Genomic DNA, 26,238 nt, shown 5'->3' with positions numbered 1-26,238 from the left:
TGTCAATAAAATTATCTCACATTAATTGAACGCTAAAGTTGTAGGACAATTATTCATCCCAATTCGAAATCCCCACCATTTCTTCTGATTTGAAGCTCAAATAGAGCTGTTTTGAACAAATTGTCGCCGGATGATTACCTTGCACAGCAACTCATGCGGCACTTAAATAACTTCTGGACTTTGGTTCGCCCAATTTAGCCTCTTTTACTAGAGGGATCGTGACAAAATGGCCTGCAAGCCTAGTGTGTGTGTTCAGGACAAAGGAAATAAGTAATGCTTTTTGTCTCATATATTCGAATGCCATGTGCAATCTTCACGGGAAATGCACGTTTCTGATTTGAGTTGACACGGTCTTTAAGATCTATAACAGTGTTGCGGTTCGTAAATATGAAATGTTCTTGCTTTGAAATTAACAAGACTTATTTTTTATGGGTATCAATTGCCATGATTATTTTATGACAGTAATTGATCAACATACTGTACAAGCTTTCATTGATATATTTTAGAAGAATCTGTCCTTTTTGTTTTTATTTAACCTAATAGATCAAATTCATTCTCTCCCCACTAATGAGCCGATTTCAAGCTTCAAATCTCTTGCATTCTCAACATAAAAATTGTACTAAAAACTTGCTAAAAAGATCTCAATAAAATCAAGTAATTTTTTTTTTGGTTTAATAAATCACTGATTCTAAATTTATTTAATATTTATTTCTAGAAAGAATAAACCATGACATCTTACTTTAATAAATTAGTAATTATAGTTTTATTTATGTCATTTAGATGCGAAAAAAATAAAACATATTATTAAGATTTATTAATTCATCATACATTCAAGTTCAGTCAAATTTAACACTCCATAAATTAAATAGATGTACACAAGACGTGCAATATTATTATTTCCAGCTTCTACAAAGAGTAAGCGGAAATTAAATTGCGATAGTTATTATTACCACCAGTGGATTATTGTTACATTACAACTAGGAAAGCTTCAAGTATGTCAGCTAATGCATAAGACAGTAATAAAATTAATTAGATGATTAAATTCAATAAAACAGGAACTGGATAATAATTGTCACATGCTGCTGCTGCTACGTGCGTTAATTAACGTACCATTGCTGCCTCATATTAACAGTTTCACGACGATTTTTATAGCTACAAGTGTTCGTCCTGGTAAATTTTTTGCTATAGAGTTCTACCTATAATATGTTATTAATTCATTAACACAAAATTAATTCGTCAAATTAGTTACCTCACAGAAATAATATACGTATTAATTAGAACAGTACAAGTACTAATACTAGTGAGTACACTAACCCTTTACACGTGCACAATAGGTTGATAATAAGTTGATCCTCTTGTTGAGTGAACCAGCCACGCTTTAGACCGACCTGGACGTAATTGATGAAACCATCTAAAGCGACAACTTTCGCCACAATGTTGATTGTTGAACACCTGGAAGTCTCGGGACATTTATTCAGTTGCCTACACCTTGAGCTAAGATGTAATTTTCTAATTTCTGATCATCTTCTTCCTCTGTCCAATAAAAATGTGCTTTCCTTTTCGAATCTGAAGAGGAGCTCACCTTTTCCGTGGCCAGGTGTTTGCTCTTCTTTTCTTGGTATTGTCAACTCTGCTGTTGGTGCTGATGCTATGCTAGCCGGTTAGTCTGTGCCGGCAGCCCCAATGAGAGCTTGACATGCGAGCAGTCATGCAAGGCTGTGCCTGCACGCACCTATCAACCCCCTGTGAATATAAACATGAGAGGGTAAGGCAAGTGGAGTCTTTTCAATCATCAATACATTCACTTACCTTAAGTTCATCATCATAGACTTTGGACTTTGTACAGTTGTGGAACAATTGTTATTCACTTGTTCTGTTGCTAAATTATTGAAGTTTAGCGAGAAATTCTTTGTCAGAGACGTAACATTGGGTTACTTTCCTTGGTCTTGGTCTAACGCGCAATATGACTTATTTTCACCGCATAATGTCTGTGATGAGTAGTCTTGTACACTGTGCGATTTCATTGCTTGCGTATAATAATAACTTGTATCCATAAGGTTTCGTCCAAAGCCCTACTCTGTCATATCTATCTATTTTTTAAAATATCATAACGCATGGCCTTTTTTTTTTTATATAAATATTGATTGAGCCATAAATTTGGTATGAATTAATATTGTATTATGGGTCACCCTATGTTACGTTGAGTGTAACATACACACACTCACAACAACAGTAATAAGTTACATTATTAACATTGTTGCTGTGAGTGTGTGTATGTTACACTTACTTACATTATTGTATTAGTTAGATAAAAACACCACATGATTAATATTTTAATTAAAAATAATTATGTCACGTCAATGTACTGAGAAATAAATTTGTGTAAATAATCACTATTTTTTTCACAAATTTTACATTTTCATCATTGATGGGTTGGACTTGGACCCAGTCAAAGAAATTTTACTCGATTTGACCCAAAGTTGTACACTAAATTCATAATTGAAATAAACAACTTGAATAAAAAAAGAAAACTTGTTTGGCCAGGGACGCTAGTTGGCGGCACAGCTTTGTGGTGGCTAGAAAGGGGAGGTGGGAGAAGGAGATGAAGGATATATCTGTCGTAAATAATAACTGCCCAAAATATTCTAAACCTTTTAATTTAATGGGACACTGAACTTTTGTATCTTTTATTTAAACAAAAAAAAAAAACTAGTTACCTGATACCAAAAATTGGATAGTCTGGTTATATTATTTTCTCTCACCTAATTACAAGTTCGAGGGCATGTTGGTCATCTTAAACAGATGTTAATAACGTTGACGAAAAATACTTAAGTGTGATATTAAATTATCATAAATCTACTTAAACATTAGTTAAAGAGTAAAGAGTAGTGTTAAACTTATCAAATAGTATCTTAATTAGTCAATACGATCCAACAATTAAATGAATGTGACCTTAATACTTGAAATCAAAATATTGAGATATTAACCAAAGTTGGTTGGTGTGAGTGGTTCGGCACTCTCACTCCTTAAGAGAGGTCAGGGGTTCAAGTCCCGCTCTTGTATGGAGTCACCACTTTGGCCAGCACTTTACCCCTTATGGGCCGACCCGGTGCGAGCGGGGATTAGTCTGAGTTGTGGTACAGGCTTAAAGGTGCGTCCCACAATTGGGGCCCACTCAGGACCGCCTCGTGGTTCAAACCAAAAAAAAAAATATTGAGATATTAAGATTGTAGTATTTATTTTTCAATTAAAAGTTTATTTCTTTCCATATACTAAGAAGAAAAAAAAAAGTAGTGGTTTTTAGAGAAAAGTAATTGGTGTTAATTGAGTGGAATAAAAATGGCTGAGAGTTTGAGTAATTGCAATTGGCATTCGTGTGTCTTTACTTGGCACTGTGAATTGAGATTTGACCGCAGGGTCTTTGGTTACTAAAGTTAAGAAGAAATACGGTGATATATTTAAAATCTATGTTGCAACCCGAACGTCCAATTTCAATATAAATTAACAGAACATCAAACCACAACACGTGAGCTAATTCAACGGCTGCTGTCGAATTTGATGAAAGGGTTGTTTACAGTTAGATCAATTATGATTCTGGTTGTGTTGATGGTGTCACTTTTACTGTTGCCCCTGCTGCTGCCACCATTGCCGCCGCCGCCTTTGATGCTTCTCCTTGTTCCGGTTTTGATTATGGTTCTCCTCTTTTTGCTGGCCTTTTCTCGTTGAAAACAATCAGTATTTTCCTTGTTGGGGCCCGATCCCTTTGCTGTCTACTACTGTATGATAAGCAAATTCTTCTTGCTTTTTAATAAACAGCAATCAACTTCAGATTTTATATGAACTGATGTTTCCCCTCCATTTTATGCAATTTTATTTTTTAATATTGTATTAGTATGTATGGATCTCGTAATTCTTGTTTTATATATTCATCTGATCTAAAAAAACATTTCTAGAAAGCAGAAACCAGTAGTCTTCTTCTTGAAGATTAATTAATATGATGATATTCACCACATAATCAATGAAAAGAACCCAAATCAATGCTTCGATCAAAAATCAAAATGAAAATCATTCAGATTTCTTCATTTGAAAACTGTATTCTGAAATTATGACAAATACAAATTGAGTCTTTGTGTAACGGATTAGCATCTCTTGCATTCTTAACAAGATCGCTTCGTTTTCTTCTTCCCTTAGTTCCTATCAAAACGCACCATTTTGGTACTTGCTTTCGAAGTTTGTTTAATGAAAACGCACGTACGTTCTTCTAGCATGTTTGGTTTGAAGAATTATAAGGATAGGAGAGGAGAGGAAAGGAGGAGAGAGGGAAAAAAATAATGGGAGAAAAAATGAATTCCTTGTCCATCCAAACAATGAAAATGAAATCGACTTTCTTTTTCACTTGTTTTCTCCCCCTTTCTTTCATTTTCATTCCTCTCCTCTCCTACCATTTCTTCCAACCAAATATGGGCTAAGGACACACAAAGTAAGAGAAGATAATCCCAGTAATAGTCACTTTCCATTCAATGATTAATTTCATGAAATTAATTAGTTCTTAATCCTCCTCATCCTTTCTTGTTGAATTTATATCCAAAAAAGTTAAAAGGTCCTTCTAAACATTAAACAAAAAATTAAGTAACAAAATTATTCTCCAAAATTTTCACCAAATCATCTTGTAGTCTTTGTTCTTCTTAAATTTCATGAATCTCAAGGATATCACAAGAAAGAATGCGCGAGAGAGAAATTGAAATAAAAAATTAAAATTTTAGGGAAAAAGGAGTTTCCTTATACACCAAACTCCCAATTGATCAGTTTGCTATGGTTTACATTTCTAACAGCTGCCCGCCTTATCCTCCCTATTATGTACTCCATTAACAATTCTCTCCATTATTTTTAGTGTATATAAAACATAATGTCACATGTCATAAGATCCTTAAAAGTTAAAAAAAGAAAAAAGAAATTTATGAGCGAATCCTACAATTTGTACAAACAAAAATAAAATTATAGTTTTCTCTTTATCCTTTTTTGTTTGACATTCCTTCCTATGCAGATGTGTTTATATAGAGAGAGATAGATAGATAGATATAGATATAGATATATTGGCCATTGGCCAAATAGAGATATAGATATATTGGCCATTGGCCAAATAGAGATATAGATATATTGCCATTGGCCAAATAGAAAACATTCGTTTTGTTTCTCAACATTGAAGTCCATGCATCCTTGTTAATATATGCTTTAATACTTATCCGAATTTGTATGGATGATAAGGGACGATGGGAGTGGAATCTCTTATTTTACAAAAATTCCTTTTGTTAGTACAAGTTTCTGTTGTTTCTAGAAAAATGTGAATCTCGTTTTCTTACCTAGTAATCACTTATCACTACCTAATTACAAGGCAATAGAAACAAACTCAATGCAATTTCATGCCTATGAAATAATGGGACAGCTACGAAATCTAACAAAAAAAAAAACAAAGATTCATGCAAGATCAAGTTAGCCACTTGGAGACAAACTTCCATACGAGCAAGGAGCTCCAAGTCGACTACAAACTTGAGCTTGCTGGCATATTAAACCTATTTTATAATATAAACATAACTTTTCATGCATATACTAATATACTAATAAATATGAAGTAATGTTAATTTATTTATTTTTTAATATTTTATCACTTATTTAACATTATAATGTTTGAAAGAGTACGTAAATATGTGCAAACATTGAAAACAGATAATTTAACACTTGCATTCGGATATTCAAAAGAAAAAAAAATGTCATTTACATTCAAACATTTAAATTTATTATGATTTCATATCAATTCAGATCTATTTAAAATTCAGAATTAAAAAAAAAAATAGTAACCTCGCCAACAACAAAACTTTATTAACAATTTCAGCCAATGCATTTCTTTAATAATTTCACAAATGAAATACCAAAATTTTCTTGGTTACCTTGAGCAAGGGTTTAAATCCCAAAGTTTTTGTACTATTCTCATAAATTTTCTTTATCTAATAGTGTGTATTTATAATTTGGGGCAATAATGCGGCCTGTGGATTTTATTTTATTTTGATAAATTTATTGGGGAAACAATATCTCGTGGATGATGGATGTTTAGAATCAGAGATGACGAAAGCTGAGTCAATTTTAATCAGTGAAAAGTTGACCATGGCCCACAAAAATGAGTTGATGCACGTTCACGAGCCACGTTTGTTTTTGTTTGTTTTTCGGGGGTGTTCATTCACATTCTTTCGCATGCTTCCTGGAAGCCAGCCAGAGTTGAAACTAAGAAACAGCCAGCCCTGTCCGCAGAAACTGAATAAGTGTTTGGCGTAGACTCCTGCAACGCATTGTAGATCCCAAGATATATTATAATACCAACGGCCGAGATTGCATTAAAAAAGTAGAACGAGCGAGTGAATAAAATTAATTGGCATTCATGATTCATTCATGTGCCTTCTACGTTGCTATGCTCATGCAACTGTCTTTGTTTTCTAGCTACCAGTCTTTGGCTGGTAAAGGACTAACGATGACATCACAATCTCGATTTTTTATGTTTTGATATTGAAATGAGAGTTGAAAAATTGGCCTGCAGCCCATGTTGTGCTCAGGAAAAAGGAGCAAATGCCAAAATACAACATAAGTGCTTTCAGGTTTTTGTCTCGCACACTGAAAGGCAGCATAAAGACACTTCACGGGATAAATATGCATATGCGTGCTCCCGATTTGATGAGTTGATACACCCTTTAGCACGGTCCCTGTTGAGTTACATAATAGTGTAATATATATCAACCCAAAAATTATAATTATAAACCCAAATCTAATTTAGTTGATTCAACTTTTGAGTTATTGGGCACCACTACTATCGAGTTGATGTAAGTTACAGTATATAATGTTATTGGGCACCACTACTATCAAGTTGATATAAGTTATAGTATATAAGGTGACTTATTAACACCCCATCTGGTGGTTGGTCATGCAAAATATCACTTCACTTAATTCCTAAAATATATATTGGACTGATCATCATTTGAAACTCAAGAGTTATTGAAACTTTTGCTTGAGATATAAGAAAGTCTTCAAATACCCAATTCTTAACTCTTGCCCTTAAAATTTTGTTCAGTTGGAGTATTTTATGTTGTCTCATGTTAATTCAAAAAAAAAAAAGATGCATGGAGCAGTTACATGCCGAATGCTTGGAGATTGTGGCATAAAATATGCATTGGCTCCACTTCTTGAGGATATGGTACGTGCACATCTAACGGGTTAAGGCTCATCATGTCATTGAAATGTGTTTTATTTTTATTTTTTCCACCGTGGCACTAGTTAAGAATATGACCCATTTCGTGCAGATGCGCAATCGCTGAACAGAAGGTGGGAAGATGGAGGATATATATAACAACATTTTTATGTAATAAATTGCTTTAAATATTATTAATTTTTTCAGTTAAAAATAATATTTCTTTTATCTTTTTTTCATACACCAGCTGATGATAATAATCAAATTAAACAACATTGATGGAAAGAAAACAATCAATCAAATGATTGATTGATTGATTGTTTTCATCTTAATTAATGATTAAGAAAAATTGATTCACTCAATTTTTCTATCAGTCATTAATTTCAAATTATATCAATTGTATTATTTCCTTTCTCATATTTCAAATACTTGTAATGAATTGAACTTTTGTGCTCATGAATTAATAAGAATAAAATTTATCTTCTTTATATATTGTTTTTTGAAAAGTTTTTAGTTGAAGTAACTAGAATTTTAGAAAATAATATATATCAAAAAAATTTTCCTAATTGACTATGATGATAACATTTTTACTTACCTTATAACATGTCAAGATACACGGTGGTCATTTTACATAAATTGGGTACCTAAATTGTAATTTTCCTTGGTTTTGTGAGCTTCCTTTTTATTCTCTTTTGCATGTAAGCTACCTCGCAGCTTAAAAAAGAAAAACTTTTAAATTTAAAAAAACAAGAAAAAGAAATGAAAGATGGTTTGTCAGAGAAAGGTTTGTGGCATTGAGTGGAACGAAGACGAGTGGAATGTGATAATTGCCGTTGTCATTGATGTGCCTTTAGACTTGTCTTTTCATTGTTATGTATGTGACTGCCGGTTTCTAACTGGTATGTTTTCAACTTGTTTCATTAGGCAGGAATCAATTAACCCTCAATTCTTGACTCTTGAGCAACTATTATTTAGCATCAATTAAGTTTATGGAGTTTTATGTAATTTCATAATTAAATTTATATATGAGTAGACTCATACTATTTTATTAACCGGATTGCATGTGATGAAAACTATTAAAGACATTATCTCATATCAGACGAGAATTAATCTTCAATTAAATAATAAAGTTTAGGCACTCTGAACTTTCGATTTAACTTTTGAATATAAATTAGACACATGATCTTTTTTAAATTAAAAAAACTATTAAAATATATAGTCTAATAGTAAAATAGAATATATGTAGCCATTAAGCTATATATATAGATAGATAGATAGATAGATAGGTAAATAAAAGAGAGAGAGAGAGTTTTATACACCTCAAACATGTATAACTAACCTAACTATTTTAAATCGACGTGGGATAATTTCTTTAACACTATTATCCAATCATAAGATCTATGTTCTATATAAAGATGAAACCCTCACACGTGAGCTAATTAAATCAACGACAAGCTACTTCTTTGCAAATTTGATGGACAAGTATTTTGCCTTTGGGGTAATGTCTATATGCACGTTTTTACTTCTATGGTTGCCGCTGGTAGTGCCGCCATTGCCACCACCGCCTATGATATTTCTATTTATTCCTGTTTTGGTCATGGCTCTCCTCGTTATGTTGGCCTTATCGCGTTAAGAGATGTAAGATTTCTATCTTGGTAGGATCGATCGCTAGCTTGTACTGCCCACCTACTCTTTGTGAAGCCAGTTCTTACCTGCTTTTAATAATCCATGTTTGCTTAGATCTTGTACTCATGTTTGTAGGCTCTAAGCTTTTTGCTTTTAATAATCGATGTTAGTTTAGATTATGTACTCATGTTTTCACCCTCGATTTCATGGAATATTTTTTTTAATGTTGTAATAGTATGTTTTTTTCCCCCCCGAATGGGTAATCGTATGGATCTTTTCCTTATTTTATTCATCTGAAAGATATTTTTTTATTTTAATTTTGTGATAATTTACTGTAACAAAGACATCAAATATCTTATAAGAAATTCATTGGGTGAATTATTGTCATGTAAAAATGCCAGTAATCAAGATCTCAAACAAAATTATTTAAATCTCTCTACGGATACTGTATTTTTTAAAAAATAAAATTACGACAGTATGTATTTTTATCTTTTTTTTTTCTTTTTGTCTTCAATTTTCGTAAATTGAAACTTTGTATAGCAAAGTTAAATATCATACTTATTCTCTTCGTATATTGTTTTTATTCAATCTGTACCATTTTATTGAATTTTCTCCCAAACTAATTGGCTTATCATGTTGATGAAAGTATATCCATCGGATTGTGGCCAAATAATTAATTAATTTTTTTTTTTGGTTTCTTAACGATGAAGTCCATGAATCTTTTTTGGATAATATATTTATCCCAATTCATGTGTGTGATGAGGGGGGATAGATCTTAGCTTTTTTTTTTTTTAATTAGTAATTTACATACTTTGCAATCCCCAATTTTTATTTATTTAACACAAATATGCTCGATAGATTATTAAGAATTGACCATCTGTTGGTCATAGATATAGTAACCGCGACGACAATAAATCTTTACTAACAAGTTGAATCAATGCATTAAAAAAAAAATTTTAAAAAAATTGCAAGAATGAAAGCCAAAATTTTCTCCCCGTGCTTATGAAATTAGTTCAAACCCAACATATTTTGCCATCAACTTAAGAAGGTTTACACATTAAGGCAACCTTCACGCATGAGTTAGAGGCAATGCATCTAGGAATGGTAGGTAATGTTCTTCTTTTTGGTTTGGGAGGAAAATGGTAAAAAAAAAAAACATAAATATGTTCTGAATTAATTATTCTCGAAGGCGAAACGATATTTTACTGTTTATAGTGAGAAAATGAGAAGATAAAATTTTTCATTATTTAATATTTTCATTCAACCAATAAATTGATGCCGTATTAGTTTGTACAAAATAAGTTTATATAAGAGTTTTAAACTGAATCATCACTCAAATATTATCTATAAACGATATTTGCACATAAAATTACAGTTGATAAGTAGAATGACAATACTCGTGTATAAAGATAAAAATTAATAAAATTAATAAATTTACTTTACAATGAAATATATATATATATTTAATTTAATGACTATGTATAATACTGTGTACAACGTTACGCGCTATTTACTCTACTGAAAAAATGGACCATATATAGTGGTGGTGGACCACAAGAGTGATCTTGTCGTGGGGGTTCACGACTCAAGAGCCGTGTTTGTTTTTGTGTTTTTATGGGCTCCGTTCATTCATCATTCCCATTTGCTTGCTTCTTGGAAGCCAACAATATGAAAAAAATGAAAGATGAGAAGAGGATCAGATTCAGGAATCAGGATAAAGTGTTCGGCATTGAGTGGAAAGCAAGCAGATCCCAGAGGCCAGGTCAATAATTCTGCTGAAACTCAGAGTGCGCTTAAAATTTAAAAAAGAATAATAATAATAATAATAACAGACGGCTGAGATTGATTTATTAATTGGCATTCATGTGTCTGTGATTCAGCTAGGTCGGTAGAGTTAATTACCATGAGATTACTTAGAAACTTTTGCATAATTAACAGCGGCCTTAAACTGAAACCTCAGTGAATTGTACGCACAAGCGCACTTTTGCTAACATCTTATTTAAAATTTTCAAAATCTAGTCAAAAGACTTGAGATACATAGAAATTATTTAATTTGACCCCACCAATACAAATTAAGAATCGCAAAATTCATATCCAGATTCGATGTAGGTGCATTCGAATATGAATCCACGTTGAAATTTTGATGTCCAGATCTGCATCATTATCCACAAAAAAATATGCAGATCTTGATACGAGTAATATATGTGCATATTTTTTTGAATATCTGTATTCGCGTAATAATAAATTCAAAAATAAGTTCAAATTCAATAATTTACTTAATAATATCAAATAAAATCCAAGTATAATTCAACAATTTAACGCCAATTCAACATAAATAATATACAACAACTCCATAAATCCACAAATAAAAATTTCACAACATAAATCAAACATAAAAAAAATAATAATCTAAGGTAAACCAATTCATTACAATATTCTATAATAATAATAATTATTATTATTTTAATTTCTTAACATATTTTTCAAAGTCAATGAAGATTATAGAGTTAATTATGCTTCTACATATTAAATAAATAATTTAACTTATATATTTTTCAATTGAAATTTGATTAAATAACAATTTAATTATAAAACTAAATCTTTTTCGATTGAAAAATATAAATCTTTCTTATCTTTGTGGAAGCGAGCTGAAGCAAGATTTTCTTATAATTCCTAATACAGATAATGGAGACTACTAGTCCCATAAGTTTGATAAGTCGAAGGGGGGCAATAACCTAATCGCCATGTGTTCGACAAGTGGCAGACACCGAGGCCTCATAAGCAACTAACAAGACCTGCCCCAACTTAAACCCATCTAATACTTCTTCTCCTCGTGTGTCTGCATTGCAAGTCAGAAAAATATATCCATATGTTTTTGGTTTTTTTTTTTTTTTTTTTCTAAAGTATTACATAAAGTACAACTAATTAGATATATGATAATCCCGCAAGAAATGTACAATAAAGCCCAACTCCAACATGAAGGTTGAATAATTGGCATTCATGTGTCTTCAAAATATTGCGTGACTTCTGTTTTGGTCGCAGAGTTAGAAGAAATACGAATACGATTTTCTATCTTATCTATTTTAACTTTTGAAGAGCGGTTTGACAATGACACACGTAACGTGGATGCACTCTGAGTGCATGTTTACTATGAAACTATGAATTTGGATCACCGTGTTCATTGAGTTGTACTATATATATATATATATATATATTTTTTTTGAAAATCTTACACCATATGTGGATTAGTGACGTTATAGAATTTAAACTTAACTACATATACATTTATTCTTGCATAATAACAATCAATCGCGTCTAATAAAAAAGACAGGCACATAATTAGGGAGAAGAATCGCAAACAAGTCATGAATTGAATACATCGTAATCCCAAATATACAGTTTTTTTTTTTTTTTAAAGGAAGAAAAACTTTCTAACGGTTAATATTGTCGAAGCAAGACTATAATTACCTAATCGCCATGTTTGACAAGTAGCAGACACCAAGGCCTCAACCCTTGAACAATTAAAAGAAAAGAGATGACCGGCGATCTAACAATCTGGGCACTAACTTCTGTAAAGCTGCAAATGGAGTCTCCCAGAGAACATGAGGGCAGCTCCCTGTTGTCACATAACTTTGTTTGGTCACATTTATTATATCAGTAATGTTCATATATTCTAACAGTATCCATGGATGTGGTAGATTTAGCATACTGCAGAATGGACTTCAAATGTAACTAATATTTTGTTAGTTGGCATGTCTCCTATTATTGAATTGACAAGAAATCGCTTTTATCAGATCTATAGAAGCTATAAAAAATTGAACTAAAAAAGAAACAATTCGAACACAATTTCTAGATCAGATAGAAGGAAACAGTATTATCTATTATGTTCATTCATTTTATAACTACAACAGCTCGTTCTGTTCTCATTCACATGTATGTTAGACTAGATTATACCCAAAAGAGAGATAACTACTGAATTAATCATGCGTATGATAAGACTAATCATTCATGACTATTCTACATTCTCCGAACTTTCACAAGAAATGAAGCATTACTTGCAGTTAGACTCTGTTTGTTTTTATTTAATTGAAAAGATCCTTGTCTCTGCTCCGGTAAATCTCATGGCACATCTCATCTCTCTCATTTATCACAGTTGCATTGGCTGCAGTTGGGTCAACACGTACAGCCGCGTTGGTGCATTCCACAAAATCACTCATTTCATTTAGCAAAGTTATTTATATTTTTGGCTTAAATTACAAGGCACCTACTCCTACTCGTCTTCCAGTTTAACAGTTTAAGGCCACTGTTAAACGTACGGAAACCTCAATAAAATGTACAGCGCTCTTTTACATTTGTCAATTAATGTTCGAAGTGAGGACAAAACTATGTTATTGAATAGTAAATATTTGAATATACCTTGCTTGCTTGAGCAGGTACTGATATTCACATTTCGCAAATTCAGCTTAAAATCCAGCCAAGAGAACCCTGTTAACAGATCATGGACTCGTGGATACCACTCCATAAGTTTGACAAGTATGAGCAGGGCATGCAATAACCAAATCGATCGGCATATGTTTGACAAGTGGCAGACACCAAGGCCTTATGAGCAACTAACAAGACGCGCCCCCAACCACTTGGGCTTAGCCCAAGTGGCTAGAGCCCCTCCCTCACAAATGTGAGGGAAGGGGTTCGAGCCCCCGCAGTCGCATTGTAGGGGTTTAATTTAAATATTCTTTCTTGGAGCCCTTGAGTTCGAGTGAAGACAGTCTTTCTCCCAGGATGGGAGTTTGACATCCCTCGAATATTTGAGAGGGTTAAAAATCTGAGCGGTGTCATATCAGTATTCATATCAATAGGGCTCAGTATAAATATATGATTGTACATATCAATTATACTCTCATGTAATATGAGTTGTAATTTGAACTGTAATTTGAGCAATAGTCTCATGTAATCAAAAAAAAAAAAAAAAAAAAACAAGACGCGCCCCCACTTAATCTTTTAATGCCTCTCCTACTGTGTTTGCAAGTCAGAAAAATATTCATAATTTAATGTTTGTATCTAAGTTTCGGCATCAACAAACTAATTGTATGTAGCTTCTTTAGCATTATAATGGAGTATTCATGTATTCATGAGGGCTGCTCATTTAAATGACAATTTTAAAACTGAATAAATATATATAAATTAATGAGACTATTGCTCAAATTTCTAATATTCGAGGAATGTCTTTAATATTCGAAGGACGTCGACTCCACTCACATTTTAAAAGAGAGGAGATTGTCTTTACTAAAATTTGAGGAAGAAAGTTAAATCTCTACAATGTTTTTATGGATATACATATACGTGTGTGTGTGTAAGTGTGGGAAAGTCTAGAAAAATAAATAAACTGTGCAGTTTAAGCATTTTAAGTTTTAAACCTCTTAAATCTCACAGTTTTAAAGTTTTTCTAAACTTTTCCTACACTTTAAAATCATGTACCAGAAAACTACTTTATATATACCTTGCCAGCTTAGCTCATTAATTAGGTTATTATCTATCTATTTATCTAGCTAGCGACCTAATAGACGATAGAGAATTGTAGGGCATGGTTAAATACAACCCGTGAGAGTGACCTAACGACCTGCAAATCATGTGTGTGCTCAGGATAAAGCAAGCAAATGCCAAAATATAAGTACGGGTTTTTGTCTCGTGCGCAGAATCTTTTTCATAGTTTTTAATTTGTTATCTGATAGTCATAGTTAATGTTAAGAATAGTTTTTCCGTAATTAATATGTCTATACATACATGCATGCTTGGCATGGCAATTAACAAAATATACGGCTGATCTGTGTGTCTATCTACTGTATGCATAATTTCATATATACTGGCTCAATGCTAACCACTGAGTTGGGTGATTATAAGGGCATCTACAAAAGACTAGTAATTTTACTTTTCAAATATCTATTTACTTCTCTATGTGGTAAAAATGTGAGTGAAAAAATATGTTATTCTTCAAAAGACTATTCAAATATAAATAAGTTAATGTTATTTTAATCAAATAAATATTTTTTTAAAGGAAAAAAATGGTAATTAAAGCACTTCTCCCTCTCTCTCCAATAAAAAATAATAAAATATAAATTGAAGAGTGAGAAAGCAACTCTACAAAATTGAAGAGAGAGAATTATTTCTTATTTAAAGAATTTTAATTAGAGTGTCTTTTGGAGTCTTAAATACTGATGTGTCTCTTCAAATAAGTAATAAAATCTTATTTGAAGAGCCTTTTGGATGCTCTAAGTCTCAATATTTATTGCTATATAGTAATTATATATATTTAAATAGAAATGTCTAATATAGCACTAATATAAACAATTGTAAAACTGATGGTTGTCGAAGCTAGCAAAAATAAATACCTACTCTAAATAAATTGTGTATAATGATTGAGCAAGGTCGTGTCCACAGAGATCGGTAATTATTTAAATCATTTTAAAATGTAAAATGCAAAATGGGGGGATTGTTGACAATAATAAAAATCAAACTAAAATAACAAGAATGCAAATTCAAATTGTAATTCAAATTGGGAAAAGCTCTGGTTGAAGGAATTAACTCAGCTTGATTCGACTACTGATCATTGATTCAAATATAAATCATTACTACTTATGAATAGACCGGTTATAACTACTGAGACCCTCTAATAGCTAATCTCACCTTAACTAGTCGATAACTAATGTACGACCATTAGTTATTTTCCTAATCAATAGACAACCCTAGATACGATTATAGGATTTAATTAATTGACAACCTGAAAAATCAGAGAGACTCAAATCCTAATCAACAAACGCATACGATTGTTCATTTAAATTAGATTGTTTATTCTCATAACACAACGCACTGCTATGCTATTTGTCACAAACATTAAAATCTTCATACGATAAATCTTTTAATTGACAATAGATTAAGTTGATAATTAAATAGTGGCCAATTATCTAATTAACAAACATAATCATGACAATAATTTATAGAATAAATAAATACCCAAAAAGTAATAAAACAATTAAAGCATAAGAAAGATCTCACAGTAATGATGAATCAAACCTTTTTTAACCTTCAACCAGAATAATAGGTTTAGTTCTTCGTAGAGAGAAGAGAAAAATTTAGATTTAGGGTTTTCTTTTTCTTTAAAAATCTCATCTCCTTTGTTTTTCACGTCTCCTCTCTCTTATAGAGTTTTTCCAAAAATAAAATACTAATATCTAAAATATTATCTAAATATTAAATTCAAAATTACAAAAATAACCAAAAAAATAAAACATGTTAAAATAAAAACTGCAGGCCCTTAGTTGACAGCACGCGCCCACGCCTTATCAACAAAGTTCTTCTGAACCTCATAATTTCTCCAGGAAAATAATCATTCTCAAACATCATCTTGTAACTCAATTTTAGCACCAATCAATAGGATTGCACCTACAAAAACAAAATACAAGTAAATCACTATTATTAAGTGCAAAACATCAATATTAAGGGAAGAAAACAATGCAAAACTAGTGCATAAATTGCACTCTAACAAAAACAGTTTTGTATATCATGTAAATTGAAAGATATTATTCTATCAGCCTTGATCAGTTAATTTCTTTTACATTTTTTATCTGTTAAATGTCTTAAATTTACATGAAGAAGTACGCTAGAAGAGTATGAATCTCTAAAAAGAAACATCATCTTAATTAGAAGTCGCAACCTTTATTAATTCATAGATATATGCAACAAACATGCAATATCATTTTTCCAGCTTCTATAGGTTAGAAAATGGAAATTATTTTCAGATTAATGATTAGAATTAATCATTACACACTAGCTAGAGAAACAGAACCAGTGAAGCGTGTACAATCTCCATTAATATCCAGCTCGCAATGCATGTTAACAGAGGCTTCTTCATTATTCTCTAATCTGAAAGGTGCAGATTGCCATTTAGTTAGGAGTCTTTAGCGAGAGATGAAGATCCAATTTCCCGCTCTTTTCTCCATCCAATTGGTTCTTCGGAATTTTGGACGTAGACTCTTCTTGAATGATGTTTTTCTTTTTAGAAGCAGAAGCAGGTGATGAGGCAGTTGATGACTTCCTTCTCGGTCGCTTATTAGCAAAAGGATCTACACCTCGATTACTCATCTTATACCTCATATAACTTGTCTTACAATAATTCATAACGTCTTTATGAGTTCTCCCAGGCAAAAGTAGGCCTATATTAGTCCACCTAATAAAAAACAAAACACAATATATCTCAAACTCTTCTTTCATCACAACCAAATTAATAGAAATTAATAGATGTTAAATTTATTTATTTTTAAATAAAACATTAATATACAGACTATATATATTAAGTATAAATAAATAAAATTATACTAGTAATTACTTTGAACCAGCCCGGCAAAGATTGATGATAAGCTCATCTTCTTCTAGAGTGAAATCACCACGCCTAATATTAGGGTTTAGATGATTGAACCATCGATCATGGCAACTCTTGCCGCAACGAAGAAGGCCAGCACCTCTTGGGACATCCTCCCAGTTCCAGCCACCCTCCTCACCATTTAGTAAGATAAAACTTTTAAGTCTCTCATCCTCTTCCCCTGTCCAAAATCCTCTCCTGATCATGTGATGATCTTTTGAGACACAGGATGGGCACATCTTTTCCATGATATGTTCTGAGTATCTGCGGTGGAATGAGCCCTTTCAATCATGAATCTCATCAACAATTGCACATAACCTTAAAGAGGGTTCGTTGACGTTGATAAGTACTGTTACTGAAACGCTTGTTTTTCACTGCTTGTACGGCGAGAAATTAAAGATTGCTTTGCCCTACTGCCACTGGTCTTACAAGGCTCTCATTAAAATTAAAGATTGCTTTGCTCCACTGCCACTGGTCTTACAACACTCTTATTAATCTTACGCAATATGATAATATTGCCCACATAATATCCGAGTTGACTCGAGTGGTCTAAATTAATTCATTGGTTGCTTACATGTGTTATGATTTATATATGCACGGTGGTGGGTTTTAGTTCTAAATTGGATAATAATATTTGGGCATATGTATGTGAATGAGGTGTTGTGGCTTTTAATTTCGGAGTTAAAAATATTATACATGTAAAATATAAATCAATGGATGGGCTTTTTTTTTTTTTTCCCTCCGAAATTGATCCTGAAGCAAGACAAATATCTCGCACCCAAAGCGAGGATCATAGCACCAGACCAAACGGCAAACAATTATTGATAGATCGGTAATAAATAAATATTAACGGCTAAACGAAAAAATGAGGATATTAATTTTATGCTTTCAATATGTAGCATAAATTAAATTAAACACAGTAGCTACATACAGATTGCAGGGTGCAGAAGTAACCACTTCACCCACGTAATTAACTTGGACAAACTTTTAGATAAAAGCACTGCTCGAGAACATATAATTTATATATAATCACCAGTGTTGCTCTTGAATATATTCTCCTTTCTTCTTCAATTCAAAGGATTCTTACGCAAGACTCACTTTTTATCCTCTGTAAAGATAACAGAGAGGGAATGTAACACCCCAAATCTAACACGTGCGGAGCACGTGAAGAAGGAGGTTACTCACAAATCATTAATCTTTACTCATAAGTTTCAAACTGAAATTCCTCCAATTCTTATTCAAATAAATCCATAAATCCAAACGTCAAATACTAAATAATCTCTCTCGAGGACATATAAAAATAATAACAAAAGTCTCAAACTCCAAATTACACGTTCATAATAAAAGTAACTAAATAGAAACACAAGTCTATTCCTCCTCTTATTCAATAGCAAACGGAAACTGGAAATCATTAACTCCAAAGCTAAGTGCACCTCTCAAAAGAAACTTAATCTGCAAAAAAGTAATGACGAGGGGTGAGCCGTCAACTCGGTAAGTAAAACCATTCCTAACACACTAGGCCTATCGATACCAAAAATATTGCAAGCCTTCTTTTGTTTAAAGCATATATCATAATCCATAATTTTCATAAAACGATATATCACAATAACATAAGATAAATTCTTAATAATTCAGAATATTCAAAAGCATATTTACTTACGAATCAAATCATGTAATACGTATACAGAAAACAAACAGGTTAACTCATGTCACATAGTGTCACCTATAGTCCCGGTGACCCGGCCAGAAACATAATCAGAATATCGTGTGCACATTCAGAACAGAAACCCAGTACTGGTCCAGACAGATATATCGTATATTACGATCAGAATCAGAATCAGAATCAGAATAACTATGGACAATGAGCCAAAACATTAAGAATCTCATACAATCATCAATAATTGAAATCAAACATAGGTACAAAACATTCGTATCAGTTTCATAAAAGTTCATATCAATAATATAGGCTTGCATAACATTTTAAAGATAACATCATAAAAGGTTGTCATGTCATAAAATCATTTACATATTAAAAAGCATTTATAAAATACTTTGTTAAAAAGAATGGTTTGAAAACATTTACATAAAGCTAATTTTGTTATCAAAATTAGTAATCCTTTAAGTAGTATCAAAACATTTATACTTATAATAATAATATCAAAATACTTCTACATATCCAGTACATTAGGAATGAAGTTACTTACCTTGACAAATGAACTTGGATTAACACACCTCTAAGCTTCTAAGAGCCTCAAACACCTTCAAAACCTTAAACAAATACAAGATATGACAATCAATAACTTATTCTAAGAATTTGATTTTCTAATTCATACCCGTACAGGTCTGATTCTCAGAATTTTAACTCTTAATCCAAGTCTCAGAATGATATAAAATCCTATGGAACCATTCTGGACATCCATGAGTACCCCATGTAAAATTTACAAGAGAATCCGATATCAAAAACATTTTAAAAACTATTTACTTCTCAGCAAATTCGAAACTGTTTTCACATAATCTAAACCAAACAGAACGGGTTCCGTGATTTTTATAAAATAAAATACTAATCCGAAAATTATGAAATTAAAACTGCGAATCCTAGACACATATATTAACATACATATAAACTTTCAGAATTTTTTGAGTTCATTTGGTGGTACAAATAGTCTTGTGAATCTGATCACAATACTGGAATCGTGGATTTCCAGTGCAGTGGTTTCTATTTCCAAAATACGTATAAAATTGAAAACGAAGTTGAATTTAATGAAATAAAATTTAATCAAGAAAGCCTACATGTCTAGTTTCCAGAAATATAAATTTTATAAGAAAATTCGTTCAGAAAATATAGCTTTAAAAATTCGAGATACTCATGCTGTTCAGAATAAACGTTGTGAACTTACCCGTCGCTTTGATTCTCTCCTAAACAAAGGTTTGAATCCTAAGATTTGGGTAGGAGCGTAAAGAGCAGCAGAGAAGAAGGATAAACGTTGTGAACTTAGGGTTATGGAAGGGGGAAAAGTATGTATTTATAGGGGATCTTAAGAAACCCTATTCAATAAGGAAAAATAGCCCTTTTCCAAAATGATCTCATAAATAACCTCTATTTAATTAGTACCCCTTTCTAAATAAGGGTTATAGGCCACCCATAATTCTCAATGAAAGCCCAATTTCCATAATTTAATATGTATGGGAATTTGTGGCGTTACAATTTCTCCCCTCCTAACAAAAATTTCGTCCTCGAAATTAAAAGGTTACCTTATGCATGGAAGAGTTGAGGATACTTCTCCAACATTTCTGCTTCTCTCTCCCAAGTGGCTTCCTCAATAGAATGATTCATCCATCGTACCTTCACTAGGGGAATAACTCTATTCCTTAATACTTGTTCGTCTCGATCGACAATCTCAATAGGCTGTTCCTCATACGACATGTCTTCATTTATCTGAATCGGTTGATAGTCTAGCACATGTAAAGGGTCTGCAATGTACTTTCTTAACACAGACACATGAAATACATTGTGAAGCCTAGACAGACTTGGTGGTAAAGCTATGCGATAGGCCACCGGACCAATTCTCTCTAAAATCTCAAATGGTCCAATAAATCTAGGGCTAAGCTTTCCTGTCTTCCCGAACCGAAACACCCCTTTCCATGGCGATACTTTCAAGAAAACAAAATCTCCTTTTTCGAATTCCAACTCACGTCTACGACGATCTGCATAACTCTTCTGTCTGCTCTGAGCTGTTTAAAGACGTCCTCTAATCAACTTGATTTTATCAACAGTAATCTGTATTAATTCTGGACCCAAAAGTTTTCTTTCACCAACTTCATCCCAGCAGATTGGGGACCTACACTTTCTTCCATATAATGCCTCAAATGGTGCCATGCCAATACTCGAATGGAAGCTATTGTTATAAGCAAATTCGATCAACATTAGGTGCTCTTCCCAACCACCACTCAAGTCTAGGACGCAAGCTCGAAGCATATCCTCAAGGGTTTGAATAGTCCTTTCGGATTGCCCATCTGTCTGTGGATGAAAAGCAGTGCTAAATCTCAATTTCGTCCCCAACTCTTTATGTAAGCTAGCCCAAAATCTTGAAGTGAACAGTGGATCTCTATCAGACACTATTGACACTGGAACCCCATGAAGCCTCACTATCTCCTTAATGAACAACTTAGCTAGTTGCCCTACATTGTCTGTACTCTTCCTTGCCAAGAAATGAGCTGATTTCGTCAATCGATCAACAATTACCCAAATGCAATCACATCCCCTCCTAGAACGAGGTAATCCAGAAACGAAATCCATTGTTATGTGTTCCCATTTCCACTGAGGAATAGGAAGCGTTTGTAAAGTTCCTGCTGGTCTTTGATGCTCAATCTTTACTTGTTGGCAGACTAAACACCGAGACACAAAAGCAGCAATATCTCTCTTCATATTCCTCCACCAAAAACTTTGCTTTAGATCACGATACATCTTAGTACTACCAGGATGCATACTGTAAGATGATTCATGAGCTTCTCTTAAGATCTCCGCCTTCAACTCTTCGTCTGCTGGCACGCATAACCTTTGTCCCAACCATAATCCATCCCCATTATCAAGTCTAAATCCGGGCTTATGTCTTTTGCTCACATCTTCACGGATTTTATTGAGTTCTATGTCGTTCTTCTGAGCTACCTTAACTCTATCAATTAGAGTGGGTTGGACTGTCAAATGTGCTAACACGTCTGCTTGCCCATGAGTAACTACCTCAATCCCACATCTCCTCAAGTCTTTTACCAAATGAGATTGCATGGTGATAAGATGAGCCATGCACCCAGATGATTTCCTACTCAAGGCATCCGCTACCACATTTGCCTTACCTGGATGGTAATTAATAGAACAATCAAAATCCTTTACCAACTCCAACCATCTTCTTTGCCTCAAATTCAATTCCTTTTGAGTAAACAAGTACTTCAAACTCTTATGATCGGTGAAGATCTCACAAGTCTCCCCATACAAATAGTGTCTCCAGATTTTTAGAGCAAACACTATAGCAGCCAATTCCAAATCATGTGTTGGGTAGTTTTGTTCATGATTCTTTAGCTGCCTAGAAGCATATGCTATAACCTTACCATGTTGCATTAAAACGCAACCCAAACCTTTTCTGGAAGCATCACTGTAAATCACAAAACCTCCACCTTCAGAAGGGAGAGTTAAAACAGGGGCAGTCACCAAATGACTCTTGAGCTCTTGAAAGCTCTTTTCACATGCCTCATCCCAATTGAACTTCACATTCTTCTTAGTCAAATTAGTCAATGGTGCTGTGCTAGAAAATCCTTTGACAAAGCGCCTATAATAACCTGCCAATCCTAAGAAACTCCTTACTTCAGTCACACTAGCAGGCCTTTCCCAATTCACAATTACCTCCACTTTGGCTGGATCTGCTGAAATACCATCCTTCGTCACTGTATGTCCCAAAAACATCACACGATCAAGCCAAAACTCACATTTCTTAAATTTTCCATACAACTTCTTCTCCCGCAATGTTTCTAATACAATCCTCAGGTGCGTCTCATGCTCCTTCTTACTCTTAGAGTAAATTAATATGTCATCAATAAAGACGATGACAAACTGGTCAAGATAAGGTTGGAAGATCCTATTCATCAAATCCATGAACGCTGCAGGAGCATTAGTTAATCCAAAAGGCATAACTAAGAACTCATAGTGTCCATAACGAGTTCGAAAAGCTGTCTTCGATACATCCTCACTTCTTATTTTCAATTGATGGTAGCCAGATCGTAAATCAATTTTAGAGAATACCGCTGCACCTCGTAATTGATCAAAGAGGTCATCAATTCGGGGAAGAGGGTATTTATTCTTGACGGTAACCATATTCAACTGCCGGTAGTCTATACACAACCTCATTGAACCATCTTTCTTCTTTACGAACAAAACGGGAGCACCCCAAGGCGACACACTAGGATGAATGAAACCCTTATCTAGTAATTGTTGTAGCTGGACCTTTAGTTCTTTTAATTCAATGGGTGCCATCCGATATGGTGCCTTGGATATAGGTGTAGTACCAGGAACTAATTCTATAGTAAACTCAACCTCTCGATCTGGGGGTAGTCCCGGAAGATCTTCAGGAAATACATCAATAAACTCCCTTACAATAGGAATGTCTTCAAGGCACGCCCCATCGGGATGGTCAGCAACTATATACGCTAAAAATCCTTCACACCCCTTCTTTAGCATTTTCATTGCCTTAACCATAGAAATCAAAGCTTTATGACTCTTATGATTCCCTTGAAAATGAAATTCTTCCTCACCAGGTAGGCGAAAAATAATTTCCTTAGCAAAACAATCTATTGAAACATGGTAAGGTCCTAACCAATCCATCCCCAAAATCAAATCAAAATCGTGCATCTCTAAAGGTAGGAGATCCACAAGGAATTCTTTATCACACAATCTGATCACACATGACTTATAGACATGATCTATAAACTGGCAATCCCCCATAGGGGTACTAATTGTCACGTGAACATCCAGTGGTGTGATAGGCACATTAGCATAACGGGCAAACACACAAGATACAAATGAATGTGTAGCACCAGGATCAAAAAGAACTTTGGCTTCTCTAGAGAATAAGGACAATGTACCTGATACTACATCATTGGACACCTCAGCATCTTTTTCTGTTAGTGCAAAAACACGCCCTTGCACCCTCGGTTTCTTCCTCTGCCCTTCGTTAGTCGAAGTATTTGTAGTCTCGCTACGTCTCTTTGGGCAATCCATAATCCTATGCCCAGATTCTCCACAAGCAAAACAAGCTCCAGTTTTCCAATGGCATTCACCAGGGTGCCTCCTTTCACAATGTCGACAAATGGGGTAGTTCCTCCGAGCAGTGTCATCAGGAACACCCTTGTTATCCCATTTGTTACCTCCACCATTATACTTCTGGGAGTGAGGACCCTGCCTATAAGAACTTCCATTTTGCGGTCCACCTTGTGGATTCTTCTTATTTCTCTGATCCCTTGTAACTTGGGCTTCAAGAATATCCTTCTCCGCAAGAATTGCTTGGTCCACCAAATCGGCATAATTGTTAATCTTAAGGATGGTCAATCGCCCTTTAATGTTAGGACGTAACCCTTCCAGGAACTTCCTACACTTACTACCTTCATTAGCAACCAAGGTATGAGCAAAACGAGAGAGGGCAGTAAATTGTTCCTCATACTCCGCAACAGACTTTGTTCCTTGAGTCAACCTCAAGAAATCAGCCTCCATCTGATGTCGAACTCGTTCAGGAAAATACTTTTCATGAAAAGCCTCCAAAAATAACTCCCAAGTAATGGGTGCATCTTGCAAGTCAGCCCTTATAAGACGAGATTTGGCATCCCACCAGTGGTCTGCCTCACCCTGAAGGACAAATGAGGCTAATATTACCCTTTGATCATCATTACAACCCATAGCCACAAATATCTTCTCCATCTGTTTTAGCCATGCCTCTGCAACCATGGGATCGGCAGTCCCCTGAAAGGTAGGTGGTCCCAATTTCTTAAATCGTTCTAAGTTCACCATAGCCCCATGATCTCTTGCGCCACCTTGCCTTTCAACTGGCACATTCTCTTGTGCCCCAACTCTGCCTCTAGCCATATCTTGAATTAACTTACTTTGTTGTTCCATCAATCTAAGCATTGCGCGCATCATAGGATTTCCTTCGTTAGCCATCTCGTGCAAGGTTGGGTCAGCGTCGTCAGCGATACCTAAAACATCTCTCGAGCTAGAGGCATGCCTAGCACCTCCCTTACGTGACATCTCTTGACTATAACACGGAGAATAAATAAATAATTAAAAAGGGGTAAATAATTCATAGCTAAAGGTCGTGCAAGCGCGCAGAGTACTGAATAAGTAGTATAACTAAGAAAATTTGTCCATCCCTTATTCTTGACACTTTTCATACCCATATTGTCCTTCTTCATGTCTACAAAACAAATGTAATCGATTTAATTAGACAATCTAATTAAACCGTAAAAGAAAGTCTACAGAATCCTAACCTAGTTGCTCTGATACCACAATTGTAACACCCCAAATCTAACACGTGCGGAGCACGTGAAGAAGGAGGTTACTCACAAATCATTAATCTTTACTCATAAGTTTCAAACTGAAATTCCTCCAATTCTTATTCAAATAAATCCATAAATCCAAACGTCAAATACTAAATAATCTCTCTCGAGGACATATAAAAATAATAACAAAAGTCTCAAACTCCAAATTACACGTTCATAATAAAAGTAACTAAATAGAAACACAAGTCTATTCCTCCTCTTATTCAATAGCAAACGGAAACTGGAAATCATTAACTCCAAAGCTAAGTGCACCTCTCAAAAGAAACTTAATCTGCAAAAAAGTAATGACGAGGGGTGAGCCGTCAACTCGGTAAGTAAAACCATTCCTAACACACTAGGCCTATCGATACCAAAAATATTGCAAGCCTTCTTTTGTTTAAAGCATATATCATAATCCATAATTTTCATAAAACGATATATCACAATAACATAAGATAAATTCTTAATAATTCAGAATATTCAAAAGCATATTTACTTACGAATCAAATCATGTAATACGTATACAGAAAACAAACAGGTTAGCTCATGTCACATAGTGTCACCTATAGTCCCGGTGACCCGGCCAGAAACATAATCAGAATATCGTGTGCACATTCAGAACAGAAACCCAGTACTGGTCCAGACAGATATATCGTATATTACGATCAAAATCAGAATCAGAATCAGAATAACTATGGACAGTGAGCCAAAACATTAAGAATCTCATACAATCATCAATAATTGAAATCAAACATAGGTACAAAACATTCGTATCAGTTTCATAAAAGTTCATATCAATAATATAGGCTTGCATAACATTTTAAAGATAACATCATAAAAGGTTGTCATGTCATAAAATCATTTACATATTAAAAAGCATTTATAAAATACT

The 26,238-nt window shown here is 33.7% G+C and overlaps 1 protein-coding gene across 1 annotated transcript; it reads right to left on the bottom strand.

Moving 5' to 3' along the window:
• Positions 1–16,597: 16,597 nt before the first annotated feature.
• On the bottom strand, positions 16,598–17,625 carry LOC107174304 (transcription factor MYB32-like). Its single transcript, XM_015525087.3, has 2 exons — positions 17,238–17,625; positions 16,598–17,078 (listed from the first exon to the last, which is right to left on the bottom strand). Exons 1-2 carry the CDS (start codon positions 17,516–17,518, stop codon positions 16,796–16,798), a joined length of 564 nt encoding a protein of 187 aa, XP_015380573.1. The 5' UTR covers positions 17,519–17,625; the 3' UTR covers positions 16,598–16,795.
• Positions 17,626–26,238: the final 8,613 nt, after the last annotated feature.

Source organism: Citrus sinensis, chromosome 7 (assembly GCF_022201045.2).
Source record: "Citrus sinensis cultivar Valencia sweet orange chromosome 7, DVS_A1.0, whole genome shotgun sequence".
Lineage (NCBI taxonomy): Eukaryota > Viridiplantae > Streptophyta > Magnoliopsida > Sapindales > Rutaceae > Citrus > Citrus sinensis.
Note: the sequence above shows the minus strand (reverse complement) of the source record. Positions and strands in the feature narration are given on the sequence as shown.